Source organism: Asparagus officinalis, chromosome 5 (genome assembly GCF_001876935.1).
Source record: "Asparagus officinalis chromosome 5, Aspof.V1, whole genome shotgun sequence".
Classification (NCBI taxonomy): Eukaryota; Viridiplantae; Streptophyta; class Magnoliopsida; order Asparagales; family Asparagaceae; genus Asparagus; species Asparagus officinalis.
Genome location: NC_033798.1, coordinates 12,834,071 through 12,859,213, shown reverse-complemented (window position 1 = coordinate 12,859,213; position 25,143 = coordinate 12,834,071). Strand labels below are relative to the sequence as shown.

At 38.0% G+C, this 25,143-nt stretch overlaps 1 protein-coding gene across 1 annotated transcript; it reads left to right on the top strand.

Moving 5' to 3' along the window:
* LOC109841531 lies at positions 852–21,458 on the top strand. Its single transcript, XM_020410493.1, has 12 exons — positions 852–1,212; positions 1,475–1,536; positions 1,619–1,631; positions 1,758–2,018; positions 14,837–14,985; positions 15,105–15,208; positions 15,285–15,362; positions 15,509–15,587; positions 16,567–16,735; positions 16,996–17,044; positions 19,782–19,950; positions 21,021–21,458. The coding sequence occupies exons 1-12, from the start codon at positions 852–854 to the stop codon at positions 21,069–21,071; spliced, it is 1,545 nt and encodes a 514-aa protein (XP_020266082.1). The 3' UTR covers positions 21,072–21,458.

Genomic DNA, 25,143 nt, shown 5'->3' with positions numbered 1-25,143 from the left:
TTAATTTTGTTATTTCAATACTCTCAATAAACTAAAAAGATAGTTTTTAAAAGAAAAATCATCTCATACACAGATTCACTTCATATAACATGTAGGTAAATATTACTTGTGTGATGCGGGATACACTACTATGCTAGGTTTTATCTCTCTTTATTGTGGTGTTCGTTACCATTTGAAAGAATATACATGAAAGACACCTAATAATAAAATGGAGTTGTTCAATCTTAGACATTCTTCTCTAAGGTCGAAGATTGAATCTACTTTCGGCATATTGAATAATTGGTTCAAGATTCTGATTGCTAAGTCCAACTATTTATTTCATTCACAAGTTGATATTGTGTTGGCTTGCACCATACTCCATAACTACATTGTAAATGTGGATCCAACTAGCGATCTACTCAATGAGGGAATGGACCTTGTAGAGGAAGATAGTGATGTTGCAATTGATGATGATGCTAATCTTGTGGACTTCTTGCAAACCCAAACCCAAAGAGAGCAAACACAATCGAGAAATGAGTGGAAGGCTCATAGAGATCAAATAGCTTAGAAGATGTGGGTTGACTATTGTGTTCAACACCGTGGATGTGTCACCACCGAAATTAGAGTTTAATTTAGTAGTCATTATTTGTATTTATTCTTTGGACAAAAATTAGTATATGTCGTGTGTCATTAGTGTTATTGTCTTTTAAATATCATAAACATGGTTGAGAAATCGCTTTAAGTTATTTATAATATGTATGGTGGTTTGTTAGATGTACAACTGGTTATAATATTCCTACTATGTTTCAGCCATTGATGTTCATTACACTTAAAATTATTTATATATATCTCAATGTTATTTTGATACAGGAATGGGTGATAATTCTCAATCTCAATCCCCAAGAACCTTATTGAGTCAAGTAACTAGTGGTCTTAACATGGGTTTCATGCCACCAGTGAATTCAATGAACCAAATCAACATGGTTTTCATGCCATCAAATGCTTTTAGTAATGTCCAAAACTTTGACTGCAACTACTTGTCGGTACATCATAAACACATGACATACATGAACATGCTTATTGGTCCTACCAATTATCATTATTTCAATCATAATTCATCTAATACATCAATCGGAAGTAACAAAAGATCACCCATAGAAGAAGTGGCATGCATTATACTTGATACATCTACGGAGAAGAAATCAACAAAGAAGAGGAAGTTAAAAATTGATAGTAACACAGGGGGTGGACACATATTTTGGTCTAAAAAAACATGATAATATTCCCATCCCTTGTCTTGTAAAATTGGCTAAGAGAGGGTTTAAAGTTAGCAAAAATTTCAAGGAGGCTTCATTTAACATGGTAGCCATTGAAGTCAATAATCATTTTGGGATAGAATTCACTTCAAAGCATGTGAGGCATCACATGAAAAGTCTATGTGCTTGTTTTTTTTTTTTTTTTGACATGCAATCTTGTCGTAACTTAAGTGGGGCAGGTTGGGATGCAGTTACAAAGACCATCACTGTGGATGTTGATAGTCTAGATAGATGGAGGGAGGTATATTTTAATCTATATATTTGAGTTTTATTTAATTTTATGTAATATATCTTATTGATTGACTATATATATTAATATGTAGGATAAGAGTAATTGTATGCTTAAAAGACTACATCAACAAGCCACTGCTACATTATGAGGATCTGGCAACTATACTTGGGGAAGCTATAGGTGACCTTGTGAACCTATTAAATTGGGTGATGATGAGGATAATTTTCTAGATATACACTACTTCGATGAGAACCCCTCTCAACCAAACCCTAAGGACAATTCTACTACTACAAACTCCAAGTCAACTAGAGGTGTGAGCAATGCTAAAATCCTTAAAATAAATAGTAGCAAAGGAAAGGGTGCTAAAACTAACAGGAACACTAAACTTATGAAACAAATGGTTGAAGAGGTAAAATGGTTTTCAGAAACTATGAAATCAGTTAACATGCATTGGACTGAGAAACTTGGAAAAGCTATCTTTGCTTATAAAGGTAAGTATCCAATTGAAATGTTGGAGAAGATTTTTGATAAACTATTTGAGAATGAAGAATGAACTATTTGAGAATGAACAAGTCGCTAGACATTTTAATTGCAAGATTGAGTTTGGCCAAAGGGTTCTATTGGATGCTTTTATGAAAGAAGACAAAGTAAATTCAAAGAATGAAGAATAAAGGAAGTCTAGTGACTGTTGGTTATATTTTGTTTGGCTTTTGGGAGTATTAACTGAAATATCCACATTATCAGTTACTATTGGTTAGATGTTGTCTGACTTTAGTATATGAAGAATGTCTTACTTTTGGTGTGTAAGGAATATCAGATTATAGTAGAAACACTTTTACTTTTGATAATTAAGATATTATCTTTTGGTGTGTAAGGAATATCATATTATAGTAGAAACGCTCTTACTTTTGATAGTTAAGATATCATGTACTAAATGTAGTTTAACTATTTTCTTTCGTTGCCTCTGAATATTGTTATTGTCATCTACTATCTTATATATTATCATTGTGGTTTTATTACTGCTGCATATGTTATCTTATATATTGTATTGTGGTGCTATTATCTAATTATCAGGTGATATCTTATATGTTATCATTGTTCTAGTAATATTTTGTGGTATCTTATACTTTTTCATTGTCTTGTTATTATCTAAATTATCAATATTATCTAAAATATCAACTTCTATCTTATACATTGTTACTATGTCGTAATTGTACTTTTTTGTATTATATCTTATATGTTGTCATCGTGCTATTGTTATCTACATTATTAGTTGCTACCTTACCAATTTTCATCGTATAAGTAAGCTTCCATGTTGGAACTATGGTGTTTTGATGATAATCAATTTTATAGTTTTTCATATATGCAACCTACATTGTTCAAAATGCACTGGTATAATTATCTTTCACTTGGCAATTGATTTTCATAGCATGTAAGCTTATGCATTTGGTGCTATGATAATTGTCATATTATGATATATGCAACCATAAGTTATTAATTTATTGCAAAGGCAAGGCAATATTATAGCCTACAATGTTATTTGCAACCTTATTTGGATAAGGCATATCATGATAATATTGATCAAATCTGAGTACATAACATTAAAATTCTAATATAAAAATTCTTTCTAACATGGTGATCCAGAATACACATGTAAACTGAATTTTAGCTCAAAGGTTTTGTTTCAAATCTTTGTTTTTATATATATTATTGTTTTGTCAATCTAACTTTATGTTTTTGGTGTACAAATATATTTAAATTTCATAAATAAACATTTATTCAAATATTTTCTTTCAAAAAACACTTGATTGCTGGATTTTTATTTACATCATATTTTTAGAATTCTATTTGCTAATTTTTGTTTCTATAGTGGTGCAATGATGATGATCAAATGCTAAAATATGTAACTAGTAACATCTAGTACTACTGAACTAGCAAAGCAATATAGAATGACAATGATCTATTTTCTTCATTCTTACTTTGCAACCAAAAGAGGTACTACATCTATATTGGTTAAAACTCAAGTTGTTAATGATTAATTGATACGAGTCGTCGTGCAAGCACTCTTGATCGCGGAATTATCAAGAGTGGGTAGAGAAGAAAACGACAGAAGAACACAAGAGTTATAATTAGGGCGAAGGAAAATACCTTCTCTAGATTATGAGAATCAATTGGATTTATAAAATCTCTCGAAAATACCTTCTCTAGATTATGAGAATCAATTGGATTTATAAAATCTCTCTCTCACAATCTCTCTAGACCAAAGAACAACCTCCCTGATCTCTTTTCTGATTACAATCTCAGTGATGAACCCTAGAAAAGTCGTGTTTCTATTTATACTAAACAGAAATCCTAAACGGTGCAGGAAACAGGCCCAGGCCCATAACCGCTACGCGGTCGACCGCTGAGACCAAGTCGGTCGACCGGCCAGAACATCGTTTTTTCTGGAAAAATCAATTACAGTGTTTCCGGTCGACCGCAGCGCCTCCATCGGTCGACCGCTCTCAGTCCTGAGACACAGTCTGGGTTTGTGCACTACGCGGTCGACCGCTGTGACCAAGTCGGTCGACCGGCCAAAGCACAGTTGTATTTCCTGCAGTTTGACGAATCCTTCGACTTCACTGCCTCCAATGACCTCATCCACGACTCCTCTACTCTATTCTCAAGATACCATGAGAATCATCTATCCTCAAACTCCCATGAGGATTGCTAAGCTCCCAAAGAGAAGGTACACCCATATCATGGGTCCCCCCTTTAGGAACTTGAAGTCCCATTCAAGTTAGAACTTTAGCTGAGGGAACTCGCGAGCCCCTCCTTCTCTGTTGAACCACTTAGCCCTGCTAGGAACCTTACCTTGACGTCTAATGAGAAACAACTCCTTCGTCCCCCACCTCGTCGTGGTCGTCTTCCGTTCCAAAATGCAATCTTCTTTCAGTGGATCCTCTCTATCAAACCACAAGTCTTTAACATGCGGTAAGATCATCTTGTCATCACCTTCATCATCCAATAACGGAGGTTCAAACAACTTCAAGTACTCGGTATTAATCACCGAATACATGCCTAAGTAAGGCGGGAAATCTAATCGAAAAGCGTTGTCGCCAATCTGATCGAGAATCCGAAACGGACCATAACGAATAGGCTTCAACTTATTCCCTTCTCCTTTTAGCCTCTCCTTACTCAGTTTTAACCATACCATATCGCATTTACCAAAGTTACAAGGAACCCGATGTTGATCATGCTTCACCTTGTACTTAGCTTGTGATTTCTTCAATTGAGCTTCAACCGTGGCATGGATATGTGCAATCTTCTCGAGAAATTGCTGAGCACGTTCTCTTTCACTCCCTTCCTTGCCGTCCACTGTGGCTTCACACGAAAACACAAGATCGAAAAGGCTCGGCGGTAAAAATCCATAACAAGTCTCAAACGGTGACTTTCCAAAAGATCCATGAATCGCCCGATTAAAAGAAAACTGCAAATATGGTAAACTCTCATCCCAAGTCTTAGGATGCCTGGAATTATACCCCCGCAACATGTGCACCATAGTCCGGTTGACTACCTCTGTTTGTCCGTCTGTTTGTGGATGAAAGGCCGTGCTCTTTTTCAATTTAGTGTCCATCAAACTCCACAAAGAATCCCAAAAATGCCCGAGAAAACAACTATCCCTATCCGAAATAATCGAACTCGGCAACCCAAAGTGCTTCCACACATGCTCAAAGAACAATTGTGCTGCACCCGCTCCCGTCACGGTCTTCTTACAAGGAATTAATATCACCATCTTGCTGAACCGGTCCACCACAACGTACAAATAGTCATGCCCGCGCTTCGTAGTCGGCAACCCTCCTAAAAAATCCATAGAAATGCTCTCCCACGGCCTAGAAGGAACCGGTAATGGTAGGTACAATCCCCTCTTCCTGTTAGAAGGCTTCGAAATATAGCATAACTTACACCCTCCAACATACTTGGTCACATCATCAAGCATCCGTGGCCAAAACACATGTCGCCGTAGATTGAGAAGCATCTTCTGAATGCCAAAATGCCCTTGCACACGCGAGGTATGTGCTTCCCGAATCCACTGCAACCTATCACCATTCTCCGGAATACATAGTGATGTCCCACGATACAACAAGCCATCTTCTCCAAGTGCATACTCCCCCCTTCGGCCAGCCTTCGCCTGCTCAAACATACTACCGAAGTCTCTACTGGATGCATGCAGCTGTACATACTCCAAAGGAACCAAGGGCTGAATACGCGTCGCCACCAATAAAGACCTTATCGGCGGACGAGATAATATATATGCCAACTTGTTCATCGCCCCCTTCTTGTACCTAATAATAATGTTGAAAGACATCAAATAAGACATCCACTTCATGTGTCGTGCCTGCTGTAGCTTCGTCTGGACATGTAAGAACTCCAACGGCTTGTGATCCGAATGCACGACCACCTCCTTCCCTAACAAGTATACCCTCCAATGCTTAATTGCCTGATATAGTGCATAGAACTCCTTGTCGTAGGTTGGGTAGTTCGCAACAGCACCCGAAAACTTCTCAGAATGGTATTCCATCGGCTTCCCATCCTGAATCAACACCGCGCCCATCGCATAACTAGACGCGTCGGTCTCCACCTCGAAAGTCCGCTGTAAATTCGGCAATGCCAACACCAGTGCCTCCGAGATCTTTCTTTTTAGCAACTGAAAAGCCTCCTCATGCGTCCTCCCCCACTCAAACTGAACTTTAGCCTTTGTGAGGCCGTGTAACGGTGCCACATAAGTCAAAAAATGTCGAATGAACTTGCACAAATACTGACAAGCCCCTATGAAGCTCCTTACCTCAGTCACTGTCTTCGGCGTCGGCCACCTCGTGATCACCTCCACCTTGCCTGGATCTATCCTCCGCTGGCCCTTCCCTACGATGAAGCCGAGATACACCAACTCGTCCTTCCCGAACTCACACTTCTTCCCGTTGAGCTTCAGCTGTCCGTCCTGCAACACTTCAAATACCCTCTCAACATGAACGAGATGCTCCTCCCAAGTCTTGCTGTACACCAAGATATTATCAAGGTAAACTATCACAAAATCCTCTATAAAAGGTCGCAACAAATCATTCATAAGCCTCATAAAGGTAGTCGGAGCGTTGCACAATCCAAACGACATCACCAACCACTCGAACAGGCCCTGCTTGGTCTTGAACGCAGTCTTCCAAGTGTCTTCCTCCTGAATCCTCACATGATGGTAACCAGACTTCAAATCCAGCTTCGTGAAAAACCTCGCTCCCTCCAACTGGTCCATAAGATCATTGATCCGCGGTAATGGGTAGCGATTCTTGATGGTTATCTTGTTGAGCGTCCGGTAATCTACGCACATGCGCCAGCCTCCATCCTTTTTGGGCACCAACAACACTGGTGACCCGCAAGGCGAACAACTCAGCACAATCACTCCCGTCTCCAAGAGCTCCTGAACCTGCTTCTTGATCTCCTCGGACTCCTGTACTAATGTGCGGTATAGGCCTATGTTAGGTAAGGAACTCTTCCCGGTCAACATAATCTCATGCTCTACACCTCGACGTGGTGGTAGTCCTGTGATCTCCGAAAACAAATCCGCATACTTGGCCTTTAACCTGTCAATATCTCTCTCCTGAAACTTGCTCAAAGTGGTCAAGCACATCCTACTCAGCTGCTCTTCATACGGCCGAATGAATAATAAAACGAACTTCTTGCCCGCATTCACCAACCTCTTAGCTTGAGTCACCGTCACCAAGCTCGTCTCCTGTGGAAGAGATGCCGAACAAAAAATGAATTGCTCACCATCCTTGGTAAACGTATACTTTTGGGCTCACCGATCATATACTGCGTATCTATCCCATAAATAAGGATTGTCCAAAATAACTTGGCAAACATCCAACGGAACCACGTCGCATGTGACCTCGTCAATATATGACTCATGGAGTACAAATCTGAATAAACACTGGTTCACCACACTCAATCCCGCCTCCTTCTGAATCCACCCTAATGGATAGGGCTTCAGATACTTCATCGTCTTCAATCCTAGCTTCTGTACTAATGCCTCTGATATCAGATTTTTCTGGATCACTGTATCTACAATAGCATCCACTAAACTGGTCTTGACCTGCAACTTCAGAACAAAGAGCTGCTCCCTCGGGTCGTCATATTCTTTGGTGGCCTGCTTCCCCGCTATAAGGTTGAGACTGCTATTGGGTTCAGTCATCCCGGGAACCTTCTTCGAACCCTGTGCTATCACGTACGCCTTCTTCTCCTCCTTCTTCTTCAACCCTTTTGGCTTCAGATGAGGATACTTATCCCAGCAATGATCAGCCACATGCTCTATCTGTTTGTAGTGATTGCATGTCAATCCTGCTTTCCCCGAGTCACCCTCCTTCTTCTCATCCTTAGACTGAGAGCCACCCGTCTTGCTCCCCAATGGTTTGGATTCCCCCTTTGTCTCGTTACCCTTCTTCTGCCTACCCTCAATGGCTATGGCCTTCACGCTCGCCTCTGCGATTGTCTCAACCGAAAACAGCTTCATCTCATTCCGGATGTAATCATTCAGACCCGCCATGTACTACATGAAGATGGGGTACTCGTCCGTTGCGATGTTTAGAACCATCACCTGCTGCTGGAACTCCGTCGTGTACTCTTGAACGGTCTGATTAAACTTTTGACACAAGCCATACCACTTGTACTAACGCTCCTCAAGGAACCCCACTGGATAGAACTGTTTCCGAAGTAGCTCATTGAACTTGTTCCACGACACCGCTTTCTTCTCCTGTTTGTAATAGGATTTTCACCACGTCAACGCGTGCCCTGAAAGTTTCAATGTCGCGAACACTATCTTCTCCTTGGACGAATATCCATAGAGAGTGAAATACATCTCCATACGTTCGATCCAATCATCAAGCTTCTCCACATTAATACTCCCATCATAAACAAGAATCTCAACCTTGAAGTCAATCTTCAGATTCTGGTAATTATTCTTACCCCCTTGATGTCCAACAGTCTTGACAATCTCAATCTCCCCCTCTAAATCAGATTCCTCACTCTGTTTGTCGGATTCGATGAGTTTCTTCTTACCCTTCGAAGAAGATTCCTCCTTTTTGTCTCCTCCGTTGATGAGACCCACGAGTTGAGTAAGAGTCATCCCGATCGTCTCAATCTGCTTCTCCATGGCATCAAGTCTTGCTGAATTATCTGCTTCAGTCATCTTCTCCTTCTTTAATTTCTGGACTCCCTCCAAGGAAATAAGGATCTCACCAAGCTTCTTGTACTGTGAGCGAGTAAGGACTATACACAGGTTCCCCCCTTCACAGGATCTAGGTGCTCTGATACCAACTTGATACGAGTCGCCGTACGAGCACTCTTGATCGCGGAATTATCAAGAGTGGGTAGAGAAGAAAATGACAGAAGAACACAAGAGTTATAATTAGGGCGAAGGAAAATACATTCTCTAGATTATGAGAATCAATTGGATTTACAAAATCTCTCTCTCACAATCTCTCTAGACCAAAGAACAACCTCCCTGATCTCTTTTCTGATTACAATCTTAGTGATCAACCCTAGAAAAGTCGTGTTTCTATTTATACTAAACAAAAATCCTAAACGGTGTAGGAAACAGACCCAGACCCATAACCGCTACGCGGTCGACCGCTGAGACCAAGTCGGTCGACCGGCCAGAACATCGTTTTTTCTGAAAAAATTCAATTACAGTGTTTCCGGTCGACTGCAGCACCTCCATCGGTCGACCGCTCTCAGTCCCGAGACATAGTCTGGGTCTGTGCACAACGCGGTCGACCGCTGTGACCAAGTCGGTCGACCGGCCAGAGCCTAGTTGTATTTCCTGCAGTTTGACGAATCCTTCGACTTTGCTGCCTCCAATGATCTCGTCCACGACTCCTCTACTCTATTCTCAAGATACCATGAGAATCATCTATCCTCAAGCTCCCATGAGGATCGTTAAGCTCCCGAAGAGAAGGTACACCCGTATCATTAATATATAAGATGATCATCCTCTAGAAAGTTTGCATATAATATTTTCTATCAATACCAAATTTCTTCAATTTATTTTTAAAGTACAAGTCGCAATGTTTAATAAAATTAGAACCATACAAAAAAAATATAGAAAGAATGAACAAAACTTTCATAGTTCGACTTCACTGTTCGATTGCTTCAATGCTTTCTTTAGTTGTTTTGTTTTCACTGCTATCTCCTCTTCAACAGGCAATTCTTCAATTACTGAAATGCTTCTCTTCATTGCACTATCATTGTGAACCCAAGCAAAAAACTTGCATGAACTTTGCACATCCCTAGAAATATCTATCTTTGTTCCTCTCATTCTTGCATAACTTAAGGGGTGTTGGAATTTTGCAGAAAACAATATACCTCTAGTGCTTGAGACCCTTCCGATATATTCATCTCACAATGTCACAATATCTGAAAGGGAAGAATAAATTTCTGATGAGATTGTAAATTGGTTTTTTTATACCATGTATTGGGATTGGTAGCTCATATAGCCGTTGGAAATTTTCACTGTTGGAGTGTTTGAAAAAAGCCTATTTGATTGGCATATTCACCACAACATTAAGTGGTGTAATTTTTGTCTTATATGGGCGGTCATCTCACTGAGGTAAATACAATCAAGATTTCCAGGTATGTTTCAATCCCAAACAAACATAAGAAACTAGTCTCTTGTTGTTTCAAATGCATTGATTTCTTCTTTTTTTAGCATGAATTTTCATTTCCATTTTTTTTGGAAACGAACCAAACAAGCCCTCAACTTCTTTGTGAGAGATTTCTGAGTTTAGAACTTATGAAGAGTGATCTCTGATGTTGCTATGCTAATATTAATTAAACCATATTAGAGCATGAAAGTCAAATAGAAAATATCTCTCATTGATTTTAAATCAATTATGTATAAGGATTTACTAGGTGAGATGTACATGCGTTACACGTGGTTAAATATTATGATTGATTCTTTTAAGTTTATATCTTCACTATAATTACATTGTGGACATAATTGTTTTATAATTGAATTTATTTTGTGGGTAGAAAAATAAGAAAGTTTATAAAAAAAGAAATTAAATTTAGGATAAAGTATTATAAAGAAATTTTGAGTGTTTACATATAACAATACATAAATTTAAGAGTGAAATGAGTGAAAATAATCTATCGAGTCCATGTGAATTAGGATTGATGAATGATTGAATGGTCCTAGTTGTTACTATAATCATCACCTTAGTAAAATTTTTAATTAAGTGACACCTATATATTGTATTAATAAATTTATTAATGAATATAATTTGTTAATAAATAGCAACTAAGAATGTGCTATAATAATTTAAAGGAATACATATTTCTTGTTGTTGCAAAAGTTATTGTATGCAGATAATGGTCATCCATGAGTTTTAAATTTTTTGTTAATTTCTTGAGCTTATTTCATCAAATTTTATGATATTTTCTTGCCATTCAGATTTGCCATAGCTTGCTAAATATTGTGAAGCTTCGGCTTTTTTGTTTATAAACTAATGAAACTTTAGGGGTTTTTTCTAAAATTTCAAAGTTGTATTCTTTGTAAATTTTGTAATCTTCTAATGTTTTATTAAATTAAAAACTTTTGCATTTAAAATGTTTGTAATTTTGGATTTTTCTGCAAATTTTTTAAAATCTAGGATTTCCTTTATAAACTTTTTAATATTTTGAAGTCTTTTGGGTTTCCATAAGTTCTATGAACTTTTCCACAAAATATATAATTTCTAAAAAAAACTTTTGGGTATTTCTACCAATTTAGTAAGTTTATTTTTCTTGAAAATTCTTCAAATTATAGTTTTTGAGTATTTCTATGAGTTAGTAATTTTTATAGATTTTGGATATTTTCTATTTTGGTCACTCACACATAATTAACATTTGCCTCCATTATTTATGAAGATAATTTAGAAGATGAGAATATGTCATAATATGATCTAATCTTTATCTTTGTTTTAAAGTTTAAATATAAAGAAACAAATGATAATATAAATACTTCTATTTTTTATATGTTATATGCTAGATTTAAATCATTAGATTGTCAAAATTTTAAAATTGTGTGTTTTTCTTGTAAATAAATGGTTATTTTTAAGGAAACCACGCCTAACTTAGGTCCTATTTCATGTTACCATCCTTAGTTACTCAATTCTCAGAAAACCACACATTTCTATCATTTTGCTAATATAGAACCACATATGCACTTTTCCATCCAATTCTCCATCTCACAATTATACTTTGATGATTTCCCCCCTACACGTGTTTTTTTTAGAGCATTGGGTATTAAAGTTAAATATTCCAAATTATTCTTCATTTTAGCTTTGATACTTCAAAATGCTTCATTAATCAAAAATAACTCGGAGTACCCTCGATTTTTCACTTTGATACCGTGAAGCTTTTTTAAACCCAAAAATACCTCAAGTTTAACAAAATTTAATCTTGCTACAAGTTCAACAAAATTTGATCTTGATATATTAAATTTCAATAAATAATTTTAATTGCCAAAGTTTAAAAAAATTAACTTTGATATACAAAGCTCAACAAATTTAATTTTGATATCCGAACATAACAAATTAATCCTAAAGGTGGGTAAAACCATCAAGTTAAAAATATTTTGAAGTTAATGAAATGGTAGTTAAGAATAGTTTTCTAAAACTTAAGTAATTAAAGGTGGTAGCATGAAATATGGTCAAAGTTACTAGTGGTTAAGTCCTACATAAATTTTCTAAGTTTTTAGATTTTTTATTTTTTTAATTCTCGAGAAATGGTTGAGTGTGGTGATTGAACAGATATCTACAACTTAATGTATTTCTTAGTAATATATATAATATATATATATATATATATAATATATATATATATATATATATAGTATCATCATATATATATATATATATATATAATATATATTATATATATGTGTGTGTGTGTGTGTGTGTGTGTGTCGTGTGTGTTATGGGAGTACAACTGTTTGCTAGTGGTTAAGTCCTACATAAATTTTCTAAGTTTTTAGATTTTTTATTTTATTAATTCTCGAGAAATGGTTGAGTGTGGTGATTGAAACAGATATCTACAACTTAATGTATTCTTAGTAATATATATATATATATATATATATATATATATATATATATATATATATATATATATCTACCCTTTAAAAGAGGGAGTTCCAAAAAAACTTTATCCTTCCCAAAATAGCCTTCCACCAAATTAAATTACTGGTGAGTGTTTGGTACTGATGTGTTTTTTCGATTTCCGTTTTTTTCTCATTTATTTTCCCCCAAACCAATGCCATCCCCTCTTCTCCCCCCTCAACCCCTCGTCGTCGCCTCTTCGATTCGCTCATGAACTGATCTCTCCATCGCCATGGAAGAGATCTCCAATCTCTTAGACCTCTTCAAGGATCGCAGTCCCCCTCGCGATTTCGCTCACCGCTTCCGCTCCGCTCCGATCAAGTCCGGTCTCTTTCGATTCCTTGCGATCCTCGATTCCGAAGCCCGGCTAGGGTTGGAGTCGTGTAGCGCGTCTCAAATCGCTGCAGTCATCTTCGTCGCCAAATTGATCGTCGGCTCAGATCGCTGCAGTCATCTTCATTCCTCTTATTTTGTTCTAATTTTGCCCTAATCTGAACCTCGATCAGCAGAGCACCAAAGTCCTGAATCTGACTGTTCTTCAGAGGATCGATCCCCATGTGGAGGAGATCCTGATCACGGCTGCTCACGTTACTTTCTACGAATTCAACATTGAGCTCAATCAGTGGGTATGATTTTGATCATATTTGATGATTTTTTTGTTTTGTTTTTGTTTTCGTGATCTCTGATTAGGGTTTTGGTGTGGATTTGTGAACTTAGAGTCGTAAGGATTTTGAGGGATCTTTGTTTGTTGTTAAAAGGTAACTAGATCTAAGGAATTTGAACTTCTTCGTTTGATTGCTTGGGGTATTTTTTTAATATTTTTTCAATTGTGATTTATGCAGAAACACGCAGCCGAGATTCCAGTTCATTGTTATGAACAGAAGGAACACAGGTGTGTAATTTCCCCCCTTTTATTTGTTTGATTAATTTGATGTTTTGGCTACGGGTAAATGGAGGTTGATGTGTAAGCCAGTAGCAATAGTGGTAGGATGCGAGTAGATCGAACGGATTAAGGAGGTGAAAAGCACGGGTAGTCATATGTTATGTCTAATTCACATGGTCATGCTACTCTTTACTTTCAAAGAGTCTAATTGTGATGTTTGCCATTGACATTTATTGACTTCGTTAGCCTTTACACTTGGAAATCTTTATATCGCGATATTATCAAGATATCCTCTTTACATTCTGTACTAAATTAGCCATTGACAATTTGTACTTGGAAATCTTTATATCACGAAGATAAAATTCTGGTTATCAATATGCCAGTATTAAATCATATCCATGTGCACATCATGTACTCGGTTAGACCTTATATATTGTTTATGCCTTCAGTAGAGAAACAGAATGTGTTTATAAGAGTAAATTGCAGATAAAACCCCCTCATCTATACCTTCAGTAGTCCCTCAACGCTTTTATAGCACTTAAAATTCTTGATGAGACAAATCCATCGTCTTGTTTGTGTCTAACGTTTACATGGTTTCATTTTCCATAAGCCAAAATAAACAAGTCCTTCATGTTCCCTATAGTGCTATCAGTTCAATATCATCATCTCTGTGGTATGGTTTTCTGTTATAGGAGACCTTTTATCTCATTGCTTGTTTATATGTTCACATGCTTTTTGCTGGCATTTGTAACACTTAATTATGCTTTTGTGATAGATATCTTATTAGCTCTGGAACTACTCGACTTGATATTACTAAATAGTACTACTGTAACCTATTATCAACAAAACAACTTCAATATTTTCATATAGTAGAAATCTGAATATAATTGTAAATCATCATACTTCAGCCTGGGGATTGCTCAAATTTCTCTGTAGGCCTGCATTGTGATAAAGGACAATGATATTGTTGAAAGTTTGGTACTGTTGGCCGTAACTATTATTTTCAAGTCTTACCTCATATTGTAAAAATATGTAGAATTTTGTAGCAAAATCAACTATGATATTCTGTAAAGTATGCTTCATTTTGAGGTGTTATATTGATTCAAATACTGCATATGATGCTCAGATCATCTGATGATGGAACCTGTCGCATATGGGATGCTAGGCACGCGCAGCTAAGCCCACGAATATATGTCCCAAAGCCTCAGATGCTTTAGCTGGTTAATTTAGCAATTTAACTGATTAATTGGCACCATCGGATGAGAACTTGCATTGGTAAAAGTAAAACTCATTGCAGGAAAGAGTTTTGATCCTTCATCAAGTGTCGGTCAACAAAATCATCAGATATTGTGTTGTGCTTACCATGCTAATGGAACTGTATTTGTTACTGGTAGCTCAGATACATATGCAAGGGTATATCAATATGGTTTACTTTTTCAAGTAGCACATATACACATTTATCCTGATATAGAAGATGAATTTTGACACTTTCCAGTGCCCCCATACTTCATTAACAAGCTACTTACTTTCAGGTTTGGAATGCTTGTAAAAGCAACCCGGAAGACTCTGAACAACCAAATCATGAGATGGATCTCCTATCCGGCCATGAAAATGATGTTAACTATGCACAATTCAGGTTAGCTGGCTGCCTTTATAAAGTGCTTATCTACATATTATATACGCATCTTAATACTGGTGGCTTTTTGACTCAGTGGCTGTCCGGTGGCATCTAGAACTTCTACAGCTGATTCTTTTAAGGAGGATAATGTTCCAAAGTTTAAAAACTCCTGGTTTGTACTAAGTCTGTTGCTCATTCTGTAATTTGAATTTAGTTTATTCTTGTATTTGAATAACATGCAAGTAGAATAACTATTGTCAACTAGCCCTTATCAAAGTTGTCTGTCAGATTGATGCATACTGACCCACATTTTTTCAGGTTCACTCATGACAACATAGTTACATGTTCTCGCGATGGAAGTGCTATTATTCGGATTCCAAAATCACGCAGATCCCATGTGAGCTCTTCCTTTTCTTTTTTTTCATATTTCTTTGTAAAACTTCTTGTCTTTTCATGGTTATCCTTGTTAGATGAATCAAAATGTTTTTTTATCATCTCGTTTGAGATTGGTGGGCTTGAAATCCTTGGGAGGATTGTCTTTGTGGGTTGAACTTATGTGCTGAATGCCATTATGTGTTTCTGGAAGTGTCTGGTTATTGGAAACTTGATGACTGTATGATCTATCACAAAACTGTAGTCACCTAATCATTAATTTTGATCTTTACTATTGTATTAAGCAGAAGTCAGAACATGCCTTAGAATATGAAGGAATTAGTCTAACTGATAGCCAAAAAAATTGCAACTATGGATAATCTCATATCTGTTATTGCATGCGGATTCATGGTCGGCCTTATGGTGAGCTCTGTATTAGTTTCTTATAAATATGTGGTATTGAGTCCTGTTTATGTCTAAACACATGTGGTAGTGCGAACATGCTTTAGAACTATGTAGGAATAAGTATAATGGACATGCAAAATTTTGCAATTATGGATGTTTATAAATCTCTTTTTATAAACAATTATGGATGTTTCCAAATACTCCAAATTTTGCAATTATGTAATGTGATGCATGGATTGGACTTCTGATAGGTTCCATATGAGTTTCTTATAATATGTGGTATTGACACCTGTTGGATGTGTACAGCAGTTCTTATTGCATATTGGTATTAACAGTTTATTCTTTTGTCCGCTTTTACATCACCAAAGCTTTGGTCACCAAACCAACTTTTAGCTATTATCTTGTGTATTGGCATTGATAAAAGAATTTCTGTTGAAGCATCAAAGTGCCTGGACATGGAGGGGGGAGGAAACTGTTAAAACAATTGTTTTTGGACACTTCTCATTTAATCGCTTCAGTTGCCATATTAATGATGCATCTTACTACGATTTCACATAATTTCTTTGGAGTTTCTCTTATTAGATTTTGGTTTATGTCAGAGAAAAGTTGGGCGCTGGACACGTGATTATCATCTTAAGGTTCCTCCACCTCCAATGCCTCCGCAGCCTGCTCGTGGAGGTTCACGGCAAAGATTTCAGCCCACTCCTCGTGGTGTTAATATGATTGTTTGGAGCTTGGATAATCGTTTTGTGCTTGCTGCTATCATGGGTAAAGTGTCTTATTGTCTGATTTGTATTTCTGCCTTTTCAGCTGGAAAATGTCTTGGGTAATTTTAATTCCCTTGAATAAAATTTCATATATGTTACTGAGAAAACTTTCAAGATCTCTTTTTTTGTGAAAGATTCATTTAGTATGATCTCTGTACTGGTATACTAATTGATTATTTAACAGCAAGTATCAGCTTGTGTAGTTGATGACATTATTTGATTGAAGAATGAAACTACAATGAAAAAATTTTCTGCGTGCAGTGCAACTAGACTCGAGATTTGCTTATGCTCATACACTATGCGGCCATGAGTATGACTTGTATTCTCTTGCATTATTTCATTACAATTTTCCTGTATACAATAGGACATTTGTTTTATACTATCAGGCTGTTTAAAAAGCAGTCCCAGCTTCTACCTTGGCGGAGGCAGCTCTGAGGCCTCACAATATAGTGTCTAGGAGCTCCTATTGAATATTGACGCCTTAAGCATATTTTGGGTGAATTGGGTATGCCTAAGCACCCTGTTCCTCATAATGGCCACCTTGACCGTATGCGTGTGTTGTTGAAATTGATTATGCCTATTTTGGGTGAATTGGGTATGCCTAAGCACAATGTTCCTCACAATATATATATATAGTGTGTGCGCGTGCACGTGTTACCTGCACCCCTACCGGTACATGTACCCCTACCCGTTTCCATGCAACTTAGGTTGGAATAGGGGTGGCAGTTTTTGACCCGACACATCAACCCGACCCGATCCGACCCGTTTAATTTGGGTATGGGTCAAGTTATATGGGTCGGGTCATAAACTGGTCAATCTGAACTGACTCGTTTATTAGATGGGTAAGTTAGGGTTGACCCGCCTGACCCGTGTAACACAAAGAGCTCACCCGATTGAAAATTAGGGCCGTCACAAAAGAGCAACCCGTCCTCTCTTCGTTTCTCATAAACAAAACCCTAGATTTCATCTGCGTGCGGCGGCGAGCGGCAGTGAGGAGCGTGCGGTCTTTCTCTCTCTAAGCTTCATCAAAATTAGGTATCTTTAAGATCTGCGAGGATAATGGCAGAGCTCTCTGTAAGTTCTCTCTTTCTCTCTCTAAGCTTCATCAAAATTAGGTATCTTTAAGATCTGCGAGGATAATGGCGATCCTCTCTGTAAGTTCTCTCTTTCTCTCTCTAAGCTTCATCAAAATTAGGTATCTTTAAGATCTGCGAGGATAATGGCAGAGCTCTCTGTAAGTTCTCTCTTTCTCTCTCTAAGCTTCATCAAAATTAGGTATCTTTAACATCTGCGAGGATAATGGCACTACCATTGCTTGCCTGCTTCAGCTCCTCTCCTGAGAATACCCCTGTGCACACCCCTACTGCTAAAGCTCCTCCATATTCAGCAGCTCGAATACCATTAGGCTGCAGTTATATACGTCAGTCAAATTTGAAGTTTAGGGTATCCCCATGAACATTGGGGGTTTTGAACAAAACCCCTCTAAACTTCATAAATCAATGAAAACACACCTTGAATTTCTCACTTAAGTATCATGATTTCTAGCAGTCACTTGTCTTTTCTCCGGTACGAATTATCCAACAGCTAATCTCTACTTTCTTCAAGTATTTGTTGTGCAACGTACTTTAAAGAGTGGGATGAAAGATGATGATGAATATGTTAAGTTAATAGCAACCAAAATGTACAAGAAATTTGAAAAATATTGGAGTGAGTACAATGTTCTACTTGCTATTGCGTGCATCTTGGATCCTCGATACAAAATGCAATTTGTAGAGTTTTGCTATCATGGGGCTATATGGACACAATTCTACGAAGCTTAAGAATGTGAAAGACAAGCTTTTCTCTCTCTTTAATGAGTACTTGAGCAATATGGATGGTAATAGAAGAAGAAACTTGGAGAAATCAAGCAAGGAGGGAACTTCTCGTGTGTATGATGACACATTTGATCAAGATTGCATTGATATCTTGAGGGTAATTTCTTTCTCAAGTAATTAGTATATCTCTTAGTTTTTATTGTAGATGTCTTACAATCACATTGTAAATACCTTTCGGAAATGTTTGTTTGTTTTCTTGTGTTCTTTTGTAAACATTTTACAGTTATAAATGATTATCCATTCCATGCCTTTTATTATTCTCTCATTTGACATACAAACTGATTATGATGAATGTGGTAATTTATTCCTCGTGTTTAGGCATTAACTATCTATGTGATGAATTTTCTACCCTTAGGTTGATAGTGAGATGTATAATTTGTAATGCTTTATGACTTTGTAAAGAGAACAGTCGTTTATAGTTTCTTGTCAGCTTCTTTTCTACTACTTAAAAAATTGTAGTGAAGAAATTTGTGGAATATGCTATTAGAAAAATAGGAGGCCCTGAGATTCTATGTCCATGCCATAAATATATGAATAATAAAACTGGCACTCTTGAGATAGTTGAGTCACTCTTGAGATAGTACATTTCAAAGCATTCTTATGAAGAGTTCGGAATTAGTCACTCCATTTAGTAGCTACTTTTCCTACTAACATTTAATTAAGCTTTTGTTTCCCTAAGATTTGCTTGGCATTTGTTCAAATGTACTTTACGTATCTTTTTTTATTTAGGAATTCGACTCGTTTGAAAGCCAAGAAATTATTAGTTCTCAAAAGACCCAATTAGAACTTTATTTGGATGAACCAAGACTTGACCGTGGTGCTCCACTCGACATTCTTTCATTTTGGAAGACTAATGAGCATAGATACCCCGAGCTGTGGACAAACTATGAGTACAGCTACAATTAAAGATTATTTGTTCAATAAAATTGATCACTGTGGACCAAATTAGTAACCTTGGAATTTGGTTGTCATAAATGTATTGATTTCTTTTGGTGATACTCTTTTTTATGCATTTTGAAACATGATTTACCAGTACAAAACTTAATATTGAAAGTGCTAATGTTTATAAGTAATTTACCTGAACATTGTTACTTTAGTTAATTATGAAGAAAATATCCAACCATATATTGGTTCTTTGTTATATTGGAGCTTTGTCCTATGATATTTATATAGGACATTGAAGCATTTGGAGCAGGTTAAGGACTTCACTCCATGTGAGAGCAGCATCTACGCGTTGATGGGGAAGATTCACAAGAGGCTTAATATGCATGCTAAGGACATGTTCTACTTTGGTATTGCATTGGACCTGAAGCCTCCAGCAGCTGATGTTGCTGCTATCAAGGTACTGCATTCAGATTTTTCTGTATGGTCTGTCCTTTCCCTTTATTATTTCCCTTTCTTATTTCAGATGCCTAAGGTTATCTGAAATGTTGAGATCTATTAAGTTTTAAATTTATTCACATACTTGTATGGACTAAACTATTTTTAAGTCCAAGTTAGCTAAAAACTATAGGGTTTAATATGGAGATCTATTAAGTTTTAAATTTATTCACGTACTTGTATGGACTAAACTATTTTCAAGTCCAAGTTAGATAAAAACTATAGGGTTTAATATGGATTTAATCATCTTCTCGTCTTTTTTTTAGAGAAAAAGAAGGCAAGGTGACCTATTCATTGAAAATATATTAAAATATAAAAAATTAACAAGAGGGATGCGAACAGAACTTAAAAAGTCCCATATCCAAAAGTTGATATAACAGTTATAACAGGATGGGGAGCGAACAAATTATCGTCGTCACTCACCACAAGCTAGGATATAACAGTTGATAGTTCCCCCTTAATTTAGACATGGAATTTTGAAGCCTTCAAACAAAAGCATCACCTGAACATCAGTCATCATAATACTTTACAGAAAAAAACCAAATAAAGCAAAAAAAATAAAAATAAAAATAAAAATAAAAGAAGAAGAAGAAGAAGCAAGGCTTAAAGGAATCTTTTGTATTGGCCGCCGCTAAACCTTCTTCACCCTTTCTACAATTAGCAATTATTTTTAAGTTTTCCCCCTTAACTTCGAAGAGCCATGATGTAGAAGACTCATTTACTACCAAAAAGACTAAAAATTGCAAACAATTAATAATCATTTTTGAGCTTACCCTCTTAACTTCAAAGAGCCATGATGTAGAATTCTCTCATTTACAACTAATAAGGGGTGCTAGAGTATGATTCTGGACATTTTAGCTAATTATGGACACATGATTAAGCAAATTATGGGGTTTATAAAATACATTCTACTGTAGAAACAATGAAACTAAGGCAGTAAGCTATTCAAGGAATTAATTCTTCATCATTAAATGCATGTATTTGTTGTGCTTTTTTATTTATGACCTATTAACATTTATATATAAATTTCAGTCTGCGATGGAGAAATTGCATCTCCCAGATGAATTGGAGGACAACTTATAGATTCATTTCCTCAAAACTCAGAAGGTGCAACAAGGGCTCAATTGGCTTGGCCGCATGCTTGGGCTTTCGGGCTATCTTCTGGAAAGCAGACTTTCAAGATACTATTGAAGACAACCCATTCTTGAAGAAAGCGGTAGCTAACCTCTAACATTGTATTACTCGTCTCAAATGTAACATTAATCATTCAGTTTAGTAGCTTTAGTGAGTCATCGAGTGAAACATTTGTACTGAGAGCATGACTGATAATGCATGTATAATGTTTGGACGCTTACATCATAGTGAAAGGAACTGCATAAATACAGAGGAAAACAGTGCATTGTTGGTAGATGATGGCTGTTTGCCTTCTTAACTTGTAATTCTTTTACATTCTTATAAGTTTCTCTCGAACGGTCAAATGTGTTCAATTTAATTTAAATCTAATCGGTATTGTTTTCTGCAACGAGAATTTACTTATGATAAATTAATGTGAGCCTTTAACCAGCTTACAAATTTGCATTGGTCCCCCAATCAATCAATAAATGTAATTTAATTGTTCAAATGTTGAATGTTTAGATTATGTCTATATGTTTTATCCATTACTTACATTTCATAATTTTATAACAAAACATTATAAATAAAAGTATAAATTTAAAACATAAAATGAAAACTTTACCACGTGCATTGCACGTGCAATCCAACTAGTATATATATATGTGTGTGTGTGTGTGTGTGTGTGTGTGTGTGTGTGTGTGTGTGTGTGTGTGTGTGTTATGGGGTACAACTGTTTCTAAATATATGATCCGATGAGTCGCCATCTCCATCTAGTCAGACAAGCCGATACCCCAGTGTCAATACGAGAAGCGGTGCTAATCCGCACGAGACATCCTGACCTCCCAAACGAGTCGATAACTCGACCGATGGGAGAGATAGCCAGAGATCAGCTAGCAGTCCAACTCAGCCGATCATATGAGTTAATATTCATCAATGTCGACACGAAAGGTGGTACCAGTCGTCTCTCTCGAAGCAGGCAACTCGTCAAGTGCCTAGTCGACCAAGTCGAGTCGATACTCTTCCATGTCGACTCGAAAGGTAGGACGAGTCATCACCCGACTCCATTCAGCCAGCAATCCTTGAGTCGTCGCTCCTCTTAACGAGTCGACTCTCCTTGCGTGTCCCATCATGAGGGACATTGCTTCTCAGCGAAGCTATAAGATAACTTCGTCAGAGCTTATCCATCTTAACAACAAGTCATATCATGTCTACTCAAAGACCATACGTCATCACACCGCTTATCAGCCCACGTCCTATCGGTTGCTCCTCAAATTGAGGCCGAAGTGATCTTCCTCCTGTCACCAGCCGACACATGTAGAACAAAAGATGTCTCACCTTCCAGCTAACACTATGTCACCGCCATTTGCATGACGAAATGACCAATCTGCCATTGATATCCTCTTTATATACAAATGCTATTTGCCATAGCCAAAGGTTCACAATCTAAAACCCCCTAAAGCACACACTGCACAAAAACAAGAATACACAGTTCTTCTTGCATCCCACTTAAGTTTATCAACTGATTTGATCGTCGGAGGTATCACGGGGGAACTCATTCCCGCCCTCTTACGACTCTTTATGTGCAGATTGCTCGGCCATCCTAATTCCAGAATCAGGCATAAAGACGAAGAAGAAAGTGTCCCCCTTTTTTATAAACCCCGTGACTTTAATTGGCTGTGTGATCTTTAGCATCAACAGTTTGGTGCAAACAATAGGGCCCCCTTTATTTTTTGAGAGAACATGTCTAGTTCTAGAGATAGAGCTGAGCGATCTTGTCCTAAAGGGCCTCATCAGAGCTATGCTACTCAAGCCCAGCTTGAATCAACAGCTCATATGATTCATCAATCTTGCCAAGAGCAATTTGCTACCTTCACTAGTGAGCTTCTCAGCCGACTTCCACAGCCGCAACATGCAAATTTTGCTCCCTATCGGTCAACAAGCCGATGTCTCCTTCCTCATCAGGAACTCACCGACTAAAGTCCTACCATTAGAGCCTCTAGATATGATCGAGTCAACAGACCGATCGCAAGCGTCTTCGGGAATAACAACCACTTTTCAGACAACCTTATGAATATTCCATGTGAGAAGTTCAAGATGCCTCGCATGGAGACATACAAGGGTGAGGGAGACCCCTCCGAGCATGTTCAAAATTACGTTGATGTGATGAGTATGCTCCAAGCATCAGAAGCAATCCTCTGTCGATGCTTTCCTATCACTCTTTCAGGGAGTGCTAAGCTCTGGTGGAACACTCTCGAGAAGAGATCCATCAGAAACTTTCGGCAACTTAGCCGAAAGTTCATCCACTATTTCCTAGCTGACGCCAAGTGGGAGCTTCCCCCTCATGTGCTGATCCAAATGAGGCAGGGACCAGAAGAGAGCCTCTATGCCTACTTTAAGAGATTCCAAGCTAAGAGGTTGGAAGTTGACGACCCTGGAAGTGCAGTCGCTATGTCAGCACTCGTAGTCAGCCTGCAGAACAATGCATTGGCAGACTCTTTGGTTAAGAAGCTAATCGCCAATTATGAGCAATTGATGGCCAGAGCCCATGGATACATGGATATGGAAGATGCCCGAGCCTACAAGGTAGCAGTCAGGGCCACAGAGTCCTCTTCAGCCATGCCTTAGGCACTCTAGAGCAAGCTCTTGGTTCCTTATTAGGAATAAACCCAAGGCACAACCCCTTGGTCGATTCCCACAGTCATCTATCGGCCATAGGGGAGGGGAAGCCCTAGTCAACTCTCCTCACGGTTCTTAGCGTTCGACTCTTCAGTCGGATTCCAATCCCTTGGCTCTTTATCAAGATAAGCCCAAGGCACAACATGTGGTTGGATCCTCTAACTCTCATCAACCATCATGGTGAAGCCCTAGGCACCAAAATAAGTCCTATGCTACTCAACCTCCAGGCTAGCATGTCAAAAGCCCTTGGCTCTTTATCAGGGTAAGCCTAATGCACAACATATGGTTGATTCCTCCAGCTCTCATCGACATAATCAAGACCTTAATTCCTTCTCAGGGTAAGCCCAAGGCACAACTCTATAGTCAACTCCCACAGTCATCTCTCGGCCATACGAGGATTATAAAGACTTAGATCCAACGTGAGACTTAGCCTCAGAATCATCATTCTACCATTAAGACCTTGGTATCATCATGAGTAAACCTAAGGCATGGATTTCAATTGCCCGGTTATCTTCGGCAAAAAGACTTAAAGCACTTCAACTTACCAATCTTCGTCGACACAAGACCCGAGCATCTTGCCCACAATAGGTACAATATGAGCCAGTTGTAAAGCCGACTCGCAACATTCGGGTCGACACAACACGACCAACTCAAGAATTGCCACTTGGTTCGCTTGATCAGAGCAATGCTACGAAGCAATCTGCAACCCTAACTTTAGTCCAGAGCTTTATTCATTTCACTTGGGCTCGACTAAAGCTAACTCCAAGCGAAAGGGGCCAACTATTATGGGGTACAACTATTTCAAAATATATGATCTGATGAGTCACCATCTCCATCCAGCCAGACAAGCCGACACCCCAGTGTCGACACGAGAAGCGGTGCTAATCGGTACGAGACATCCTGACCTCCCAGACAAGTCGACATCTCGACCGATGGGAGAGATAGCCAGAGATCAGCTAGCAGTCCGACTTATCTGACCAGACGAGTCAATATCCATCAATGTCGACACGAAAGGTGATACCAGTTGGCCCTCTCGTAGCAGGCAACTCGTCAAGAGCCTAGTCAACCTAGCCGAGCCGATACTCTTCCATGTTGACTCGAAAGGCGGGACGAAACTCGTCAAGAGCCTAGTCAACCTAGCCGAGCCGATACTCTTCCATGTTGACTCGAAAGGCGGGACGAGTCATCACCCAACTCCATCCAGCCAGCAATCCTTGAGTCATCACTCCTCTCAACGAGTCGACTCTCCTCGCGAGTCCCATCATGAGGGACATTGCTTCTCAGCGAAGCTAGAAGATAACTTCATCAGAAATTATCCATCCTGACAACAAGTTATATCATATCTACTCAAAGACCATACGTCATC

What these genes read in the sequence shown, in the direction of transcription:
- LOC109841531 (XM_020410493.1), top strand. Translation starts at nt 852, where the DNA reads ATGGGTGATAATTCTCAATCTCAATCCCCAAGAACCTTATTGAGTCAA. An exon ending in GAGGAAGTTAAAAATTGATA is followed by an intron (nt 1,213 to 1,474) that starts GTAACACAGGGG and finishes TAAGTGGGGCAG; the next exon opens with GTTGGGATGCAGTTACAAAG. An exon ending in CCAAAGTTTAAAAACTCCTG is followed by an intron (nt 15,363 to 15,508) that starts GTTTGTACTAAG and finishes ACATTTTTTCAG; the next exon opens with GTTCACTCATGACAACATAG.